This window comes from Pangasianodon hypophthalmus, chromosome 5 (assembly GCF_027358585.1).
Source record: "Pangasianodon hypophthalmus isolate fPanHyp1 chromosome 5, fPanHyp1.pri, whole genome shotgun sequence".
Taxonomy (NCBI): Eukaryota; Metazoa; Chordata; class Actinopteri; order Siluriformes; family Pangasiidae; genus Pangasianodon; species Pangasianodon hypophthalmus.
The window spans coordinates 13,946,244-13,968,962 of NC_069714.1; the positions used below are offsets into that span (position 1 = coordinate 13,946,244).

The following is a 22,719-nucleotide window of genomic DNA, read 5'->3' on the forward strand; positions in this document are numbered from 1 at the left end:
AGATGTCTGAACAGCTGACTCACTGGCAGTCTTCCAGCAATGTCTACAGACTTACCTCTTCCTAAGGTACTTAAATTAGCACAAAAAAATGTCCTGTATTGTCTGAGTGCTTGTTACTACCTCCCAACAGTTACTATTGTTACTATTACCTCCCAACAGAGTTTTTGGACTGATGGTATTCTTAGTCTGTGACCTTGCGAACCAGTATCAGAACGTATTTATTGATAGAGACTTCAAAGCACTTTTGTAAGTCGCTCTGGATAAGAACGTCTGCCAAATACCATAAATGTAAATGTAAATGTCTGTTAGTCAGCAGTTAGCTTTGGTAGCCGCCTTTGTTTTTTCTTTTAATATCCACTTTAATGTCTATCAAGAATATCCACTTTCCTATACACAGCTCTTAAAATCAAGCTATCATTTTCTAGATGTACATCAATAATTGTTATAATGTTATAGCCTACATTCTAAAACAGTATTAAAACACTGCTAATAGTTCCAAGATCCCAAAATGGCCTTATATTGCTATGAAAATGAGTAGACCACATTGCAGAGAAGTAGGGATGACGGACATTTTCATGGAAATATGTTTGAGATTATTTCTTTTTATGACAAAAAAAGGAGCTGGTAATTTGGTCACACTGAGATGGAAGCCCAATTGCTAAACAGAGTACAACTGCAGAGAAGTCTATCTTGCAGAGAAGCTTGCATCTTCGTAGCTAGCCAATTATCTTTGTGATATGTTAATAGGTTAGATATGAACACTGTGGTTTCCAATCATTAGCTAGATAACGAACAAGCTATAAAATACTAAGCCAATAGCAGTAATTCAGAATCTTACCATTACTAACTAGCTTGAACACCAGGTTACAAAAAAACAGAACACCAGGCAGACTATGATATATTTGACAAATGTGCTTTACTTGATTATATGATTAATGACGCTGTTCAATTCACTTTCACATTATGAAAATGAACTTTTGGTGCAATAGTGTCGGAAAGGCAAGATCCTCCTCAGTTTAATGGTCTGTATTAACACTCGGGACATGCACTTAAAAAGGCCTAGAGCTAGCAGAACTCAATGAACCAAACAGCTACACACACCAGTCCCCTTTCTGTTAAAGAACCATAGAGATATCCTGAAAATAGGGCTGCTGGAAACAGCCAAGAGAGTACTAAGAGAAAAGTTGCCAGAAAAAATATGCTAATTGTATTTTCATTAGATTTCACTTTACCATACAAAACATACCACTTGAGAACATGAAGGTGCTTCACTTTCCTCTGCTGCTCTTCGTTACTGTAATTAAACAGCTCCAGGAACTTGTTTAAAAAAAAAATTTAGTTCACAACCACAATGCAGAGGCTACTGAAAAAACTCTGTAATGTGCAGTAGTAATTTGAGGCAGGACACGAGTGAGGCTATCCAAAACACATTTTCACAAGCCACATATTTCAAAGGTCAGATGCAGACAGTTAAACACTGAAGATCCATAATCATTGTCAAAACATACCCTAGAGTGCACTGTAAGACTTTGTGATGCTACAAAAAAACACCAGGTTATTCACAGAAAAACTAATTAAAGGGTAACACTGAACGGAAGAACACAACTGAGGAACAGAGCAAAGACAGAATGTGAAGCAGAGAATAGACCAAAACCAAAACAAAGACACATGGCATAACAAAATGAAAAGTACACGGAGAAACTGAAACGGAAACACATGATGAAAACAGGCTTTTGAAAAGGTTCCCAGCTCAGAACAGAGATGATTCATAACATAACCTCCCACTTAACATGCAATGACAAGGACAAGATGGAGGCGGGGCACACAGGCAATATGTCCATAATTGGCAGAAGGAAAGGAGATGGGCATTGTCGCTGTGGCACAGTGTCATCTGTAGGATGGAGACCAGTTAAGAAACTCACAATCCAGAGAACCAGCATAGGCACTTGGATAATCAGGAGAAACACAACATCAGAGGGTTAGTGAAGGGATATGACAACCCAGAAAAAAACAGCATGCTGGCTGGTCAGTAAAGGTATCCTGAAGACAAATGCTTAGCATTTTTTATGTATGGCTGGGATTAATTTTTCCGAGTGATTTAATGTTGTTTTGGCATAAAACTTTTTTATTGTGTTACTGTATTTGCCATGTTATATAGTATACTGTAACAGAACTGCATTATTATATCTCTCAGCCTCAGCATTTTGAATTATCTTTTTTTTATTGTTGCAATCACATCCTGCATCATTCTGTCTTTTCAATACCCAGAATACACAAGTATGTCATATGATCATTGGGAACTGTCACTGCAAGTAACTATTCATTAGTAATACAGCACTTGTGAGCTACTAGCCAGTTGCTGCATAAGGGAAATATTCAGTGGAATAAGGGAAGGAAAAAAATACAAGAAGATATTCTTTCTTTCAAAAAGCACTGATTCAGTGGAAGACTGTCAGCAGAGCTCAGTATAACCAGTGTAGTAAATAAAAAGTGCAAAAAGTGTTTTTATTACTGTTTATCTGGAAAATATGTATTACTTTACGAAAATGGTTATGCATGTATATTTACGGCCAGTGAGCAGCCAGCACTTATGACTAGAGGACTAGAGGTTCTGAAAGCAGAGTGCAGATCTTCACCAAACAAAACTACATCTTTGTAATGTTATGCGATACAGTAAGTGTGTTTGTGTGTGTGTGTATGTATATATATATATATATATATACACACACACATTAAAACCACATGCCTAATATTGTATAGGTCCCCCATGTGCCACCAAAACAGCTTTGACCCCTCGAGTCATGGACTCCACAAGACCTCTGAAGGTGTGCTGTGGTATCTGGCACCAAGACGTTAGCAGACGTTAAGTCCTGTAAGTTGCGAGGTGGGGCCTCCATGGATCGGCCTTGTTTGTCCAGTACATCCCACAGATGCTCCATCAGATTGAGATCTGGAGAACTCTTTATCAAACCATTCCTGTACAATTTCTGCAGTGTAGCAGGGCACATTATCCTGCTGAAAGAGGCCACTGTCATTACAGAATACCGTTGCCATGAAGGGGTGTACCTGGTCTGCAACAATGTTTAGGTGGGTGGTACGTGTCAAAGTCACATCCACATGAATTCCAGGACCCAAGGTCTCTGAGCAGAACATTGCCCAGAGCATCACACTGCCTCTGCCGGCTTGCCTTCTTCCCATAGTGCATTCTGGTGCCATCTCTTCCCCAGGTAAGCGACGCACACACACCCGGCTGTCCACATGATATAAAAGAAAATGTGATTCATCAGACCAGGACACTTTCTTCCATTGTTCTATGGTCCAGTTCTGATGCTCACATGCCCATTGTAGGTGCTTTCGGCAGTGGATAGGGGTCAGCATGGGCACTTTGACCGGTCTGCGGCTACATAGCCCCATACGCAGCAAGCTGCGATGCACTGTGTGTTCTGACACCTTTCTATCATAGCAAGCAATTTGTGCTACAGAAACTTTAGACCCCGTCTCCGGTTCACCGGTTGTCCTTCCTTGGACCACTTTTGGAAGGTACTACCCATTTCATACCTGGAACACCCCACAAGACCTGCTGTTTTGGAGATGCTCTGACCCAGTCATCTAGCCATCACAATTTGGCCCTTGTCAAACTCACTCAGATCCTTACACTTGCCCATTTTTCCATTCCATCAACTTCGAGAACTGACTCTTCACTTGCTGCCTAATATATCCCATCCCTTAACAAGTGCCATTGTAACAAGATAATCAATATTATTCACTTCACCTGTCAGTGGGTATATTGGGTATATATATACACACACACACACACACACACTGTATCACATAACATTAGCACATTACCAAGATGTAGTTAGCAAGATTTTTGCAGTTTTCTTTGGTGAAGATCTAGTATATTAAATAGGAATTATTATAAAAGATGTTTGGTTCTGGCTGGTGATGTACTTGATGTACTATTTATGCTGTCATTTAACTGCAGAAATGTTACTTGAACTTGAAAGCACTACAAATTTATATTTATTACTATAAACTACCTTACTAACTAGCTACCTAGCACAACAGATAAGGAATACAGATAAGAAAACAACCTGGAAAAAGAGTGCATGTGTATCAGCGCCATGTGGTTTGTTTTATAATCTCTGAATTTTCCATTATCTGGTGACATGCTGATAACCTGAGACAAATATGTTCCTTCATTAATGCTGCATCAAATCTACAGCCCTTGTTGTTGCTATGACACGTTGGTGCTAATACAACTGTTAGAACAAACAGCAGAATGATTTTGCTTAACAAAAGTGTCACTGTCATATTACAGAATTTAAGGATGAAATATTCATGTGTTCCTATCTATAAACACACAGTCCAATTTTTTTTTTACAGACTTTTCACTGACCTGTTCTCCTTGTTGAAGGCCACAGAAAAAGGAAAACTATTTTGGAGCGAACAATGACAACAAATAATTAAAGCTGCACTAGTTTAATTTTGTTCTCAGCTCACACTGCGGTCTTCGCTATACCCTCAAACACTGGTGCTAAGACTCTGCAGTACTTAGGGGAGCGTCATTAAAAGCCTGCACTGAGTCTCGAAGCTCTCTCTGTCCTTGTCCTCTCATGAATATAGTGGTACCCCAATTCTGTTTAGCTCCTAGTTTCATCTCGCTGGGCATATTACAACTGAGCTCCCTTTTAGCCGCTGATAACTGGAATAATCACACTGCCATTTCTTCCTCCAAGGAGCCTTTGTGCTCCTTCAGTCCTGTCTCCCCAAATATTTTCCAAAGTTACCACTCAACCTGACAACTCCACAGGCTCACTTTAGCACCGTATTTCTGGTGTCAGAACAAAACAAAAAGAGAAAATTCTGCAAAGTAGCATTCTGCAGGGGTGTTTTATACTGAGAGATGCTACATATATCATGGAATACTAATGAAACTCCTGACAGGAGGAATTGTTACGAAATTACACAAGCAGGCACGTTCGCAGAGAAGAGGAAATATTTAGCACAGGGACTGCAGCATTCAAGGCACATTTGTATAAATGTTTAAAGCCTTGGAACAAGGGGTTTTGTGGGAATTTTAATATTTAAACAGCAAATAATTAGTAATGTCTAAGCTAAGAATGGTATGTCCTTGTTTTATTTGGCACACCTCATGCATATTTAACTTACCCCGTGAGAGGATCCACAGCTATTCCTTTTGGATTCAACAGGTCCAGGTCTATTATAGTAACGCACGTCTCTCCATTCCAGCTACAAACAAATATCCTGCCGTTCGCTCGGTCCACAAAGTAAAAGTTTCCTGTGAGCCAATCGATCACCATTTGTTCAACACCTGAATGGAAAAAAAGAAGAGGGATGAGATGGAGTAAAATAGTGCTAACGTTTAGGACTTGCCTCACATTGAGAGGCATAATTAGAATTAGCAATGAATCTCAAAGAGACAAGTGTAATGTTGTTTTTACAAATCTTCAGAATGAATCAATTATCAAGACAGACGCATGGTTTCATCAGTTATCAGACATAATGGCAGCTTGTCAGAACCTATCACCATGTGCCAGCAGAACAAATTTAATCATGAATAGACAAAAACTTCTAATGCACAGCCCACAACTCTGTCTAGGTTCAAATAAACTGGCCTGGAAGAAGGTGGCAATCCAGGACAGAAATATGACAATGAAGCAAACAGATTCAAACAGAGCTTATAGTCCAAAATTCCAAGACATTAATATTTCAGTTAGAATTTTTTGTGGTAGTTGCACCAATTGTTTTAACAGGAAATACAAGTTTGTACAGGAATGGCAACTTATATGAAGGGGTAGACAAGCAGATTTCTTGTCTTGGCTATTAGTTTTTTATTCGTAGTTGCCCGCCAAACAAGTAGGTTCAACATACAGAAAAAAGAAAAAAAACATACTGAGTTTCACAAATCACAAGCTTTCCTTTGGTAGCTATGTTTATACATAATGTCCTTCACAGTGTTGTGATGCACCTTGGTGCTTTAAGTGTAGTGCACAATACAAATCCCACCCCCTTGCTGCACTACACACATCGTCTGAGGTGCAATCTGCTGTCAGTAGAATAGTGTTTACTATGTAGATTAACTAGCGTGCATGGATGGCAATACAAGTATATTCACCTAAGCAAAATAAAGGGTAGCACAAGACTGTCATCTAACTCTTCTGCGTACTACACATAATCGTCTCGCAGCAAACATATCAAGAGAAAATAAAGATGCTAGCTACGCTTGAAAAATAACTTTTAAATGCAATGCAAAGAAAGAACACCAAATCTCATAGCAGAAACGTTGGCCAATGACTTGCAGACGTTTTGTGGAGGGCGCAAACACGATGTCTTAATTACAAACTTAACACTTTTTTAGCCTAGTGAATAATTTTTCCATGCAACTAAAACGTAGGAACAGGCAGCACACTGGAGTTTGTGGGTTAACTAATAGATTTTTATTTGATTTGTCCACCCCTGATATAGCAGTTTAAATCAAATCAGTTTATTATTTCAAAACTTATTAATTCTAATAAAGGTATAAAGTATAGCTTATGGACTAGTTGAATATGCAGTCTATAAGTCAGACTACAACCTATTTTAAATATGATTAGAAAAGAGGATAACAAAAGAAACCATTGGTTGAATAAAATGTGATGAACGTGTGGCAGTTAGATACATAGTAGGAAATTAGAAATGAAGTGCTCTGAACAATTTACTGACCTATATACATACGCATACCTATAATATATGATTGAATGCCCATTACCATGTCTCTTAACTTTCAACATCTATTTCTATTTCTGCTCCAGCTCTCTTTTGTTTCTTACTTACAATTGTGTTTGTCATCAGACATTGCTATTAAGCATAACGCAGCATTATTGGATTCAAATACAAACTGAAATAATGTCTTACTGTGAAAACTCTGCACTGATTTTATTTCCCTCTCTTTGGAAAAACCACTCGGTTTCCTCATCTTGGCACACCAGAGCTGTCCAGCTGATCTAGAGGATGTGACCCAGCACACTGAATCCTCATTGTGGTTAAAGTCCAAGGAATGGGTTCCATTTGCGTCCAGGAATTTCAAGATCTGCACACCAGATCCATTAAGAGCTGTGATCACGATATTATCCAAGCTCGCAATCATCAGAGCAGCAGGACTCTCACTGGGATCTAAAATAAAAATAAGGGCAAAATAGTAACAAGTCAGCATGCAGTCAGGCATTTCCCAGCCATCTGAAGCATTCAGCGTGATGAGATAATGCAGTTTTGAGCTGTGAGAATGAGAATAGAGGATAGGAACAACACTTTGCTAGGAATAATGAAGTCATTATATGCCATTATGTGCTAACTGATGTACACTGATGATCTGCTTGGTGTTGGACTCTTCTTTTCATTTCAGATGTAAGCAAAATCCATACAGGGATTTCAACATTAGAGTCTGGCTAAGATTTGATAGTGACCATCAAGACATGTTCAAATCATTGAGAGTATTAGAATGACAAATTTATTAAAATTGTAACCACTACTAAAAAAGCATTAATTTAGCTGGCAGTCTTAGGACTGACTGAAGCTTACTACAGGCACATGTTCTCAACAAAGGTCTTTCATCTGATGTTCAAACAAAGGAAAAATTATGTTTCCCTAGAAATTATGTGTAATATAATTTAACCTTTATACTGAAGAACATTGCAATTACTCCATGAATTTATCTCCATGTTACCTACAGTTCTCACAAAGCCTTTTATATTTATGGTCAAAGATTTATTTATGGACCCAGCCAAAAGTTCAATAAAGTATTTTATTTTTCAGTAAAAATGTATACCTTCATAGCCACTACTCTAATAAACTCTATAAATCAACTGTCCTTTTTCAGCTACTAAAACTGAATGCTGCCTCCCACATCACAAAGCAGAGGCTAGTAATTACTTGTGGAGTTTTTTTTCTGGGAATACAATAAGTGGCTGCCACATCATTTCCACTTTGGCTCTAATTATTATGGCTGCACAGGAAACTAGAGAAACTTTTATTTTGTAAAAAAGAAAAAAACATGGGATATTGTATCTAAAAAATGCCATGACTCAAGGATTTGTCCTAAAAAAGTATGAGAAAGAGTTATAGTTGCAACTAAAACACATACCATGAAATTAAAATATGAGAGAAAATGGAACCAGTGTTGATTAAACTATATGGTAATCACCTGCAAAAATAAATCAGCAGTACTTAAATGCCAACAGTATCTTGTGGCAACCATAACAAATTGATGAAGTTTCCTTTTTACATTTTTATGCAGAGTTTTTTTTTTTTAATCTTATTAAACATTTACTTGACAAATGGATTTTTCATACTCTGCCCGTCCCCACCTGATGGCCAGGAAGTGGGAATGCACCAAAATTTATATGCATGAGCTTTTACAACTAATGGAAACTCCATAGTTATCCTTATGCTACAACCTCTTTCTGCTAAATGAATATTAATGTAGGTGAGCTGTAAGTTCAGTTAAGTTTATGGGTAATGATATTCAGTTTATTCCTCCTAGGAAAGCAGTCACGTTGATTAAAAGCAGCCTGATGCTGCATCTACTGCAAGGTGTGCTGTGCCTTGCAGCTATTTCCCACTGAGCGTACTGTACCTTAATCCCCATTCAATTTCTTTGCTTTCAACACTTGTGCAATCTGGTTTCAGACCAATAAATACACAAGGGCACTTCATTTTTCCAGGTCACAATCTCCTATAGAGAACCCAACCTTTGTGGTTTTACATATTGCGGACTATACTATATTGTGACTTATAATCCATAATTTGTATTGTGATTCCCGTTATGCATTTATTAAAGGATTTACATCAGGCCCTGCCATGTGGGCTCTAAAACCGAGACGCATTCTTTGTGGGACCAATGAAAAATGATTCTGAAACCTCGAAATGACAACAGGCAGCTTCATAATCACAGTAATTAACTTACTCTCCCTAACCTTTACAAAAGCCTAGCACTAATGATGTTAGCCTGGGAGAGATAAAATTGGCCACTCAACTTCATTCACCTAAGCAGACAGAAATTCTACCAGCAGCTACAATCTAACAATCCATCACCGCCCTGAAATATGTTTCCTCTCCTGATTAAACACTACCAAGTTTTTAGCCGATCTGACCTGTGAATGCATCTGTGTAGAATTGTAGTTCTCAGTTTCCCTTTGAAAGCCTCATTACAGAGCAGCAGATTTAATGATAAAAGTGATTGGATTTCGGACCCATGAGCAGCTGCACTCCCACCCTGGTGCCATTAGGCATTTAATCTATGGGCAGTCCTGATGCAGATCAAGAATAGCTCTCCTTCAGGTTTTTCTATTACTAAAATGCCTTTCCACTCCAGGGCTGGTTTATCTGCAGGCAAAGGCTCCATTACATGTCTCTCAGCACAGTAAAATTAATGGAAGAATCGGGGCTCAGACAATTGTACAACTCACACACTGAGCCCCATTTATCAATCCTGTAGTAACGTTGTGTATAAATGTTTTTGTGAAATCCAAACATAAACTAAAATTTTCCACTGGATTTACAAAACTTTCGGAAAAGGCTGATTTTCTTTGTACTTGCGTGTGAATGATCACCCATATAATTAAATATATTTATTATATATAATATTACTAATAATAAGTGAGCATTAATTCTTCTGAGAGCTGAGGCATTTGTTTATGGTTTTGGTCTAATTTATTAATTTATGGGTTTGTGTTGACTCGCTTTCTTAATTTTTTTTAATACTTTTTAATTAATGCCAATAATATAAAATGATTTATTTTCACAAAATTCTTATTTCCTGGCCTAGTGAAATCGCATGAGGATGTGTTCTTGACAGAGACTCCAAAGCTCTTCTAAAGTTGCTCTGGATAAGGGCGTCTGCTAAATGCTGTAAACGTAATAAAAATAGGCAATTTAACTTGACAATATTTTCCAAATATTAAAGTGCAGTAATTCATGCAAATTTTATGATTTGAAGTCGATCATGTCGATGTTTACAGCAGTTAGTTTTCTTACATGTAAATATACACACTCAGGAGCAGGAGTAGAATACAAACATTTTTCCGAATTTACATGATTTTCATGAATACTAAATTTCTTGTGTAAACACTCGTATGAACAATTTACGAATAAATCCGTTCCTATCCAGCATGATAAACGAGGCCCATTGTCAGTAACCTCTGTGAAACAAAGCTACTTTTGAGAATGTGGGATTACACTGCACTGATTTCTACACTTAATTTCTTCTTCAATCAAATGTCTCATGTAGCATACTGTATACTGTTTGCTGATTATGGTTCAATCAGTTTTCAAAGGGAGTAGGGGATCAAAGTTTCAAAGATTTACTTGTCATTTATGTACCAGAAATGTGTAGTTTTTCCAACACAGTGCTGCTGAATTCTTTTCTGTTTGGTAAGAAAGTGATTAAATTTCTATAACAGCAGCTCTGATAGTAATGCCGGCTGTAATTCAACTAACAGGTTCAAATTAACATGCTCACTCTAGGAGCTGTTTATATTGTTTATTTTCATTCTAGGAGATGTTTATTTAACATTTGTGGAAGGAGTTTCCAGTGTCAGGGCTTTGTAAGAGTCAAAGGTAAAGCTGTGACTTCAAGTTCTGCACCATGGGAGAGTCTACAGTACAGAGGACTTTGTGTTTTGTGGTTTCTCAGTAACATCACAACCTTGGTTTTTGTCTTAATAACTCCATGAGCTAGAAAAAAGAAAAGCTGGTGAGTTAATGGCTGTTTATACTGCTGTAACAATTGAAAACAGGTTGCTGTTTTGCAGACAATCCATAACATTACATGTAACTCTAAATAGATAAAAAGCTTGTTGTTCTTTAAAAAAAATGTTAAAGTTAGCAAATTGCTGTGGTATGATGAATAAATCACTATTAATATACTATGCTTCACATCAACCGACCTCACACCCCACCCCACCATTGATTATTTTCCTACAATAGCATGCTCTGTCATGTTTTATTCCTTATTTAAACATACACAAACATATTATAAATTCTTTTTCAGTAACACAGAACATCCAAATCAGATCATCAATAAATCAGTAGGTTACAGTTGATTTATATCAGTGATATGTTTGTGTTTCCAGAATCTCTGCAGTGATTTATTCTACCCCAGTAATACTGACACATACTGTGATACCATGTTGTTTGAACTCAGAGCAACAAAAGGAGTGCTTTACATAACTTTAAGAAGCATGCAGCTTTCCAGTCTTTAATTCATCATATCCTTACCCTGTTCGGCTTTGCAGGAGTGTCTGTTAGGCTGCAGTCTGTAGCCATCTGTGCAGCTACAGCGATATGACCCATAGGTGTTCGTGCAGGTTTGGCTGCATATCCCATACACTGCACATTCATCATGATCTGCACACAGAGGAAGAGTCACTTATGACAAATTAGGTATGCTCAGACGTGACCCAAATACATAAAACCCGCTTAATGTGGCCGTGCTTTGTCTTTTGTAAGGGCCATCTCACATCAGTGCACCTGTCCTTCTGTGAACCAGTCTCCAGAGCGTTCAGAAAAGAGCATGGTATATTAACAACAGTAATTTACTGATTATTCTTCCCTTATTTATGAACAGTGTTATTGGAACAGTTGCGCCATAGTAATAAGAATATAGCCACTGCTTATTTCAGTTTTTTTAATTATAGAAAATAATCCTATCTTTGGTGTCTGCAGAATAAAAACAAAAACATAACCACCAACAATCTGCACTATACAATCAATATCCATCACAACCTTCCTCAGAAGCCATCATTTAGACCAAACCAGGTCAAACAGTTCTTTCCATTTTTCTGAAGTCAATGCCATGTGTCATAGAAAGCCAGACAGAAAGTGTTAAAAGGCCCCCCAGAGACAAATATCTCCTGCCGCTATATACAGATGGGTGACAGATCAAAGGAGAAAACAATATAAATTGTCTTAGTAAGGTGCTAGGCCACCATGAGCCATCAGAACAGTCTCAATGTGCCTTGACAAAAATTCTACAAGTCTCTGGAAATGTACTGGAAGGATGAACACCATTTTCCTTAAAGCTATTTCCTTAGATCCCTTAGTGTTTTGATGATGGTGGTGGAGAGCACTGTCTAACACATCAGTCCAAAAACTCCGATAGGTGTTCAGCTGAGTTGAGATCTGGTGACTCTGAAGGCCATTGCACATCATTTATATCATTTTCATACTCATCAAATCATTCAGTGAGTGTTCATGTACTGTGGATGGGGACACCGTCATATTGGAATGGCCGTCAGGATAGAAAAGTCTCATTATAGGATAAATGTGATCAGTCGGCATAACTTTATACTGATTTGCAGTGACTTTTCTCTTTAAGGGAAACACAAGTGAACACAAACCGTGCCAGCAAAATGCCCCCACAATGTAACAGAGCCACCGATTTTGCCTTCAGTTTGTCATAAATTTGTATATCCCATGCAATCTTTCATTTAATAAAGGTGAGAGACCTACCTCTGCAGCTGCGGCCGTCCTCGCCCACCTCGAAACCGTCTGCGCAGAAGCAGAACGTGCCGTTCCTGGTCATGATGCAGCCATAGCGGCAACGAAGCTCGTGGCAGGCTGACAAGAGTTCTGTAGGTGATATAGAATAAGAGAGAAACAGAAGAGAGAAACAGAGATGTAAATTACTTTTTGATTCTGCTCTCTTCGACCTACTTCCTCAGCCATCAGCACGGAGATGCGCGGCTGTGTGCTGACAGCCGTGAGCCTGAGGCGGGAATTAGCAGAGCTGCATAGAGAATCAGAAATGTGCTGCAGACAGAAACATGGCTATGAAATTATAAGAACACTTGTAACTGCTCATTTGAAAACTGAGAAAGAGCAGTCCACAAAAGCATATATGATCTCTTATTCGCCTACTGTAAATGCATTGCATCTGCATCAACATCTGCTTAGCTTTTTCCTAAAAAGCTTTTTTCTACAAATGATATTAAAAATCAGTGCTGATCAATTCTGATTGTTCTTGTTGGAGGTAGTGTAACGGCCACCAGGGAGTTTTGACAGCAGATGTAAAGGACAATAAATCCCCCATCAATAATACCAATACAGATGAAGAGCTGCAAATACAAATCCAGAAAGGAAAATTACTATTATTAAAAATAGTTAAATAGTCAATATAAACTCTGTTCTTTAATAGTGATTGTTCCAAACAGGACTAGCAACATGATTCTGCATGTTAACAGCAACAACAACAACAACAAAATAATTCATTCATTCATCTTCGGTTTTGCAGACATCTGACAATCACACCCATATGTGGCTCTTTCCCAAACACACAATTGTATAGAATGTCTTTGTATGCTGTAGTATTACAATTTCTCTTCAATGGAACTAAGGGGCCTAAACCTGTTCCAGCATGACAATGCCCCTGTGCACAAAGCGAGGTCCGTGAAGACATGGTTTGCCAAGGCTGAAGTGGAAGAACTCGAGTGGCCTGCACAGAGCCCTGACCTCAACCCCACTCAACACCTTTGGGTTGAATTGGGATGCTGACTGAACCCCAGGCCTCCTCACCTGACATCAGTGGCTGACTTCACTAATGCTCTTGTGGCTGAATGGACAAATCCCCACAGCCACACTCCAAAATCTGGAGTGGAAAGCGCTCTCAGAAGAGTGGAGGTTATTATAAAAGCAAAGGGGGAAGAGACCTGGAATGGGATGTTCAGAAAGCACATATAGGTGTGATAGTCGGGTGTCCACAAACTTCTGGCCATATAGATTATACTGTAAAACATTTAAGCGCCCCTGCCAAAAATGTTAGATATGCATCGCGTTTTCTGATATTTTACTATAAACAATTGCACTGCTGTAATTGCTTATCATTTACAGTACAATCCTGTAAAAAGTTTTGGTGAAGTAAAAGAATGACACTAAAATAAATCATGTCAGATCTTTTCCTGGATTTAGTATGCAATTGCAATGTAAAGTAAAGAAGAGGAAAAAAAATCAGAAACTTTTTTTTAGGGAAATTGGAAAAATAAAAAACCTACAATAACCTGGTTGCACAAGTATGCACACCCTAAACGAATACATTGTTGAAGCACCTTTTGATTTTATTACACCAATCAGTCTTTTTGGCTAAGAGTCTATCAGCATGGCACATCTTGACTTGACAATATTTTCTCACTCTTTCTTGTAAAAACATTCTCGATCCATCAAATTGTAAGGGCATCTCCAGTGCACAACCCGCTTCAGGTCACCCCACAGATTTTTAGTTGGATTTAGGTTCTGTGCTGTGGCTAGGCAATTCAAAAACACTGATCTTCTTTGGTTAAGCCATTCCTTTGTTGATTTGGATGTATGCTTTGGGTCATTGTTGTGCTGAAAGGTGAAATTCCTTTTCATCTTCAGCTTACTACGATCGACTGGTATTTGTAGCTATTCATGATTCTCTTCACCTTGATAAAAGCCCCAGTTCTGGCTGAAGAAAAGCAGCCCTAAAGCTTGATGCCGCCACCACCATGCTTCATTGTGGATATGGTCTTCTTTTGTTGATGTGCTTTTTTTTTGCACCAAACACACCTTTTTGAATTATGGCATCATTATATCTTTTGGAATTGGTCTCATCAGACCATAAAACATTTTGTCACATGATCTGGGGTGATTTAGTTGGGCTTGGATGTTTTTTGTGAGAAAGGGCTTCTGTCTAGCCACCTTACCCCATAGCACAGACATGTGAAGAATATGAGAGATTGTTGTCACATGCAGAGAGTAATCAGTACTTGTCAGATATTCCTGCAGCTCCTTTGATGTTGTCATAGGTCTCTTGGCAGCCTCCCTGGTAAGATTTTGTCTTGTCCTTTTGTAAATGTTTGAGAGACGTCCTGTTCTTGGTTATATCACTATGGTGCCACATTTTCTCCACTTGATGATGATGGTATCCATGATGTTCCATGGTACATCTAATGGATTGGAAATACTTTTATATCCATCTCCTGATCAATATCTTTCAAAAAGTGAGACTCTGTACAGGCTTTGTCAGCTCTTTGCAGACAATGGCTTCAGCCGTCTGATGAAACCAGGGGGATGTCAAGAAAATTCTGCAGAAACAGCTGATCTTTATTTGGGGTTAATCAGAATAATTTCATTGATGACAGCTGTATGATAATTACTTTTGAACATGAGATTGAATGTGATTGGTTCATTTTGAACACAGCCACATCCCCAATTATAAAAGCAAGTGCACACTTATGCAACAACTTTTTTACTTTTCCTCTTTTTCCCTAAAATGTTTCCGATTGTTTTTCACATAATTTTTATACATTGTAATTTCACATAGAGGGTGGAAAAAGTTCTGACATCATTTAACTTGGTTTCATTTTTTCATCACAAAAACTTGCCATTTTAACAGGGGTGTGTAGATTTTTTATATCCACTGTAGATAGATAGATAGATAGATAGATTATATACAATATAAAACAGGCATCACAAACTACAAAAGCCTGCTACTTTATTTTACACATTAAATTAAAAAATGGCTGCACACTGATGTGAAACCATCAACTGCACATTTCAATCCACTTCATATGCTGTACCGCTGATTCAGTAAACATGGCAATTTTCTATTGAGAAATGCTTTTTGGTTGTTAATTATTTTTTAATTCATGTGGCAGCTGTCACTATGGAACTCCTGACATGGGTCTGTGCAATACTAGTGTAGCAACCCACAATTATTTTCATGCAGAGCTGGTAACAAAAGAACATATCAAGACATTTCTCAAAACGAGTTTCAAAATGACTTTCTTACATTGAAATGTGTGGCAGGTCTTGATCAAAGCAGCCTCTCAGTCTAATGCAGTAGCTATTGTTCACTTCAGAATTTTTGTGGCTGTAGATGTATAATGAGTTATAATTGTGTACTTGCAATTATAACTAAAGTCTACCAATTAACAATTCCCAAATAATAACTTATTGTGCATAACACACTGTGTATAGAGCGCTTTTTAATCTGTATCTAGGGTTTTTTTTTAAATCCAGGAAACACTTTCAGTGAAAAAAAATCACTGACCACTTAATTGCAGCTGATTAATTTAATGAACAAATTCCATTATTCAGATATTATCCACATTGTTACCAAAATGTGTTGAATCATCATATTCATATTTCTGAAACTTTTTTTTAATTTATTTTTAACTTTTTTACTTCTCAACGTCTCACCTACAGAACCGAACCTGTTATACAGTGTTAAATTGTAGATTAGAAATGTTTTGCATCATATAAATAACTTTTACTGAATGTGTGTGTGTGTGAGAGACAAAAATAACAAAAATACTTTTTTTGGCCAAGCTAGAGTTTTTCTGCTAATAACATACTTTGAGACCTCTACTTTAAGAAACCATAAACATATTTCACCGAAACAATGTGGGAATGTTTTTTATTTCCATTTTAACCTTGGCTATGTAATCTTCCAGGAAAGATCATGTTGGGTAAGGAGCCAGTCAAAGTCATTCTGCCTAAAGATGTTTAAAACCTTGCTAGCTAAGTGTGATTTCTTCACACAGTGAATGTTGGGCTTTGATCAACTTGTTGGACAGCTACATAGTTAAATGGAAAATTGGCCTAATGAATTTGGATTATACACAGACAGCGTTTGACAAAATGTCTGTTATGCTCCTGCTCCTCCTCCAAAATCTTATATTGCAGTTTTTCACTTTTGGGCATAACCAGACCTTAACCCTCTGGGGTCTGAGGGTGTTTTGGGGCCCTGGACAAATTTTGACATGCCCTGACATTTGTGCTTTTTTCAGTTTTAAATATAGTAATGGCTAAAGTCTGATAATACTGTAATCAGCACAAACTGGGCTACAATAATATGTGAGCAGCATGTTTATACATGATTGTGTTTTTGAGAAAACAGCGTTTATGCGTGGTTAGTGAAAAACTAAAATTTTTAAGTCACTGAAATAAGGCCATAAAACACATACAGAACATTGGTTCACAAGACTTTCGAGAACTGGATCTTGTAGCCTAGATTTTTTTAATGCTACAGTATATGGCTAAAATACCTGGATACCTGACCTGGATGCCTGGCCATCATACACTATATGCTCGTTGATCATCCCTTTCCGAAACCATGGGCAATAATATCAAGTTGTTCTCCCATTGCGCTATAACTCGTTTGGCTCCTTCCGTTAGACGTTGGAGCGTTGGCTGTGGGGATTTGTGCCCATTTTGCCACAAGCGCATTAGTGAGATCACGCGCTGGTCTCAAGTGTGAAGGCCTGGCACACAGTCTGTGTTACAGTTTATCTGAAAGGTGTTCAATGGGGTTGAGGTCAGGGCTCTGTACAGGTCACTCGAGGTCTTCCATTCTTCTACCATGTCTTCCTGGAGCTCGTGTTGTGCACAGGGACACTGTCATATAATGTTACTGTTAGATAATTGTGTGCTTCCAACTTTGTGGCAGCAGTTTGGGGAAGAACCATATAGTGTATAACTTTACTTTTCCATGTAGTGTACAACTTCAGTGTATAAATTTACTGGTGATTGAGGTAAAATCAAAAGAGAAACGTATTTCAGCTAAGAACTTCATATAGTAAGGTGTCGCAGGCTACCACACATAAATGACCAGATAGTTAGGCCTATAATATAATATATATTCTGGTTTGTTTGAACACCACTTTGAGAAACATCTTGAATATAGTGAAATGTATCTAGCATTTCCTGTTGTTCTCCTAAGATTACAATAAACCAAATATGAGATTATTAAAGCTATTTCTAGACATTTTTATTCACCTGAAGCTTGAAATTTTTCTGACAGATAATTTTGCTGGTTTTGAGCATTTTTTTTCTAGAAAGAAGCAAAACAGAATTAAATTCCAACAGAATGAAAAATGTAAAACCTGAAACTTCATAAATATTTTAAAACATTTTTAGAAATAGGTTTAATATTTAAATATATATATATATATATATATATATATATATATATATATATATATATATATATATATAGGTTTAATATAGCATATTTTGTTTATGGTAGTGTTAGACAAATCTAGATAAATTTGACTATATTCACAATATTTTCACTTGCTAAGACGTCTTTTTTTTTGCAGTATCTGCACACTTGCAGAAAAGAAGACAGAAGCAGTCACTGTTTAATTGTATCACTCTGACAGTAAAATGGCAGAACATAATTATTATTAAAATAAAATAGTAAAAAAGACAGTGGAGATTTAAAGGTACATTTATTCTTAATTTCATTAAAAAAATGAAAGCTTTGGCAAGAGGACTGCTGCTGTAATGCAGAGCATACAGTATGTGACCCGCTCTGTCACTTTGAATCCCCTTGACCATGCACCACGTTTCAGTGTTGTGAAGACAAAAGTCTCAGCTTTTTGGTTTGACATATTATATTTTCATTAAAAAAAAATAGACAACTGACACCTGCACATTTGACGCCAGTGACATCTTCATCTGGAGGGTAAAACATTGTTATTGATTAGGCAACATCTAGAGAGATATTCATTTTCAGCCAGTGTATTTGTCAGCACAGATTGTAATTAACATTAGAAGGAAAGATAACGAAAAAGCAAGTGTGTGTGAGAGGGGGGGGGGGGGGGGGGGGGGGGGGAATATAATGTACAACTCACTATCTTGCACACACAAATGCAGCACTCTCTCAAAAGTAGGAAACGGAAAACCCTGTATGAAAAAAAAAACTGTAAAACACCACAAAAGGCCAGAACAGAGATTTTTATCTAAAGTCTGGTCTCCATATAAACAGGCCACAAATAAAAATGTGTCACATGTTACAGCAGGTTACACGTTACCTAGCGTATGAATGAATGAATGAATGAATGAATGAGTGTTAAGATATGGTGAGAATATCGTAATAATTGTAACAGAAAATCACTAGGAGCTAGTCCTGTATTTCTGTGATAAGGGAATACAAGATCAAGAGGCTGAATACATTCAGTTTCCAAAGCACACCACAGAATCTTCTAACGAGCATGTACAATTAGCTGCAAGTTATACCCTATCAGAGGCAAACATTTTCAAAACTAATTGCTCTATTTCTTAATCTAAGAAAACAAAAATGATTTAACCATATGTCCTCTTCAATGATCCATGTAATATAACACTTCAGTGAGCTTTTCCACAAAGCCATTTCTAATTTACATTCTCTTAACAAGTGCTCACAAAATAAATAAATCAGCCTTAATTTAAAGGACATCTGTGCATTGCTTGCTTGAAGAAAATATATCAGCATTTTCTCAAGTCCTGCTGTCCACATATCAGCAGACTAACACTACAGGCCATCACACTCATGCTATATTTTTAACTGGTATGCATCTCATTATGCAGAGAGGAGATACTGAGCAGACAAATATTCAGGACTAATCCTCATATCTACTGCCAAACAACAGGCACACATCCCCCTTACCAGACACAGAGAGATGCAAATAAACATGCACACTGGACTGTTCAGCACAGGTTGTTTTACCGACTACTTACTAACGACAGACGGAACATGCACACACTGGTGTCCAAAAGTCTGAGTGAAAATGCTTCTATTTTGCACTCTTTTCTAATTTAATAGAAATCTTTCTTGAAAAATTATATTATCAGTAATAACTTGAGTGACGCTTGTGAGATCATGCCCAACATGGCATCGTCTAACTATTGCTGATTGATGACAGTATCACCTGTGGCTCTGAGGGGAAAAAAGAAGGCGTGGCAAGATATACGCCATGCGTCTTGTGCACATTACATTATTATAGAGGAGAAAATAGCGGAAGCTGGTTATGCATCAGCTGTAGCTGCTAGTCACTAGCATTTGCATTTAGTCAGATTGTTTTGGATTAATGAGTTATTAACTGTAACTAAGCTCATTATAAATTTAAATAAAATTATATGAACTACACATGAACATGCTCTGTGTTCAACAGCAGCAGAAACACGTATTACGAGATACGGCACAATTTATTTTTGTCAGTCTTGAAGCTACAGGCACCATGTTTTCTGACTGGCATTTAAATCATGCAACTTGATAGCTAACGCAATAGTTAGAAATCTATCAGCGATTCCTGATACAATCGTCACTCGTTCCAAACCCAGTAAAAAGTAGAATCGTGAAAATATTTACATGAATATCAGAAGTTCTTAGTATTTGGTTTGTTCCCCTTTTGCTTTTATGACATTTGAGCTAGCATGAATAAAAGTGTGTGTAAAACCTGATGATTCATGTTCAAATCCATAAGAGTGTCATCTGAACATGTGCTTCAATGGAAGCGATAAGACTGAAGGAAATCTGATCGCGTGTACAAACGGGTTAACATGGTCCGCACTGCAAATTTGCTTTCACTTTAAATAGTGACCTACAAGTAGTGCAGAATATTGAATATTGGACATTTCAAGATATTTCTTTTAAAATTCTAAAGCATTTGTTAATTTCCAGTTTTAAATGAAAAAAGTCACTGTGTAGTAATACACAGAAAAGAGCGTCTCGTGATTTATCTTAATTACTAGTAAAACTTTTCTTTTATACAAAAGATGCTATAGAATACGGTGCTGTCTCCTCCAATTTTCCTTTATGAAATGTTCTATCACAGCCCCTCAGACATATCTAATCCCTTCAGGCTTTTACTCAAAGGCTCAAAAACACATCTGTTTGGGAAGACCTTGATGTTTTATGAACTGCACATAAAAGCTATGAAAGCTTTCATCAGTGTGAACATTCACAAAAATGTGAAATGTACAGATGATGTCTTTCAATTCTACAAATATGTCCTACTGCATTTGACAGTGTTAAAGCCACTTCAGAAAGAGCCATCTTTAACTAATGCTCCTCCAAGCTTTAATTACACAGCCAGTGTTAATCTGGACAATTCCACAATTGCCTCTATCGTGGTTCTTCTTGTCAAAAGATAGCTGGAGTCTAAGTGCTAATCCATGCACGTGCTCGCTAATGCCCTCATGGACTCCAAGCCACAGAGAGCAAAAGGCATTAGTGAACTACAAACATTCTGCATGCTAAAAACCGTTCAGTTTTAATGTCAGCAATTACTTTCTTACTTTATGTGCCACAGCTGACAATAAACCCACAGGAGGACAGATTTTTATGTATTTATTTTATTTTATTTAAAAAAAGCTTTATAAATAATCTTTAGATAAATTAACATCAACTAAAATACGTGTGTAAAAAAAAGTACAACACATAGCTAAGCAAGCTGGGGAGCAAGTTTAACATGAATGCCTTTAACACTTTCAGTAAACCCCCAGAGCACACAAACTGCAAATAACAACGAGACACTCTTATCTTTGAGACTGTTCAACTCCAGTTAAAATGCACCGATGTAGAAATAAAGCACAGCACCACAATATAGTGAAGGATGACAATAAATATGAAATGACTTTTCCCTCACAGGTGCAGTGTATTCCTGTAATAAACTTCTGAAGGCTGTCCTAGGAGCTAGACATCAGCGGAAAACTAAAAGTCATTCTGAAAAGTAAAAGTCATTTGGGAGCAACTGCAAATACCTCAGCAGATGAGTAAGGCCATTTCTACATTGGGAAGCAGATGAGGAATTAATCCCAAGAGGGATCTTCTAAAACACTCTGTGCTACTGTGTGCACTTTATTCTCTGTGCTTCTTTTACTGCTGGAACACGTAAACACATTCACTAGATTCAAAATCGCATTCCCTCTGCTTGCATAAGACACACAAGTAATGCATAGAGATAAGATTGTTATTTGGAATTGGGTTTTTGTTTGTAATAAGTGTGTCCAATTGTAAACTAAAATGGCTTAAATACAAGTATAAACATGCTGAACAGTCCTAATGTGACCTAATCCACCATTTTAGGTCAATTTGACCTAGAACCATATTTTTTGTACCATGCTTACACAAATATTATCTCTGTGCTCCTAATAGTAGAGAAGGCTTGCTGATTTAAGTGTTTTCCTTAAGTTCACCATGCACACACTATTATGGCAGCATATTCAGTACTTTATTCAAACTCAAATGCTAATTAGAAAATGCTAATTCAAACATATATTTGCAATTGCATTTCCTGTGTGTGTGTGTGTGTGTGTGTGCATGCATAATTGAAGGTATAAATCAAATGCATTTGCAAAATACACATTTAAAATTGCATTTTTATGACCAACAACACTGAGTGGCTGGCAAAATTAAAATGCAAACTCTGTATGCCATTTCATTTTCACTGTCTAAACTGCCATTTTGAAGAAGCAATATCAATCCTTGCATTTGCACTTTCTCTTCCTCATGCTCCAATTTGGCCAAAAAGAAACGACAAATGCAAATCTGTTTGCATTACATTATACACTGTCAAAGAGGTACACTATATGGCCAAAAGTTTGTGGACACCTGACCATCACACCTATATATGAGTCTTCTCCAAACTGCTGTCACAAAGTTGGAAAATGTTCCAGCATGACAGTGCCCTTGGTCCATAAAGACATGGTTTGCCATGGTTTGTTGTGGAAGAGCTCGAGTGGCTTACACAGAGCTCTGACCTCAACCTCACTGAATACCTTTGGGATGAAACTGAATGCTGACTGTGCCCCAGGTCTCCTCACTTGACATGTGTGACCTCATTAATGCTCTTGTGGCTGAATGGACAAATCCCCACAGCCACACTCCAAAATGTAGTGGAAAGCCTTCCCAGAAGAATGGAGGTTATTATAACATCA

The 22,719-nt window shown here is 37.5% G+C and overlaps 1 protein-coding gene across 5 annotated transcripts in view; it reads right to left on the reverse strand.

The window, feature by feature from the left end:
• Positions 1-22,719, reverse strand: part of lrp1bb (low density lipoprotein receptor-related protein 1Bb) — a 265,996-nt gene that overhangs the window by 134,081 nt on the left and 109,196 nt on the right. For all 5 annotated transcript variants that reach the window (XR_008301779.1, XM_053233993.1, XM_053233992.1 and 2 more), the window contains 4 exons: positions 12,511-12,630; positions 11,278-11,406; positions 6,919-7,176; positions 5,173-5,335 (listed from right to left, as the gene is read on the reverse strand). Coding sequence is in view for 4 of the 5 variants with exons in the window: in XM_053233993.1 (XP_053089968.1) it covers positions 5,173-5,335; positions 6,919-7,176; positions 11,278-11,406; positions 12,511-12,630 (670 nt within the window). In the remaining variant the exon portion in view is untranslated. The remainder of the gene's footprint in view (positions 1-5,172; positions 5,336-6,918; positions 7,177-11,277; positions 11,407-12,510; positions 12,631-22,719) is intronic.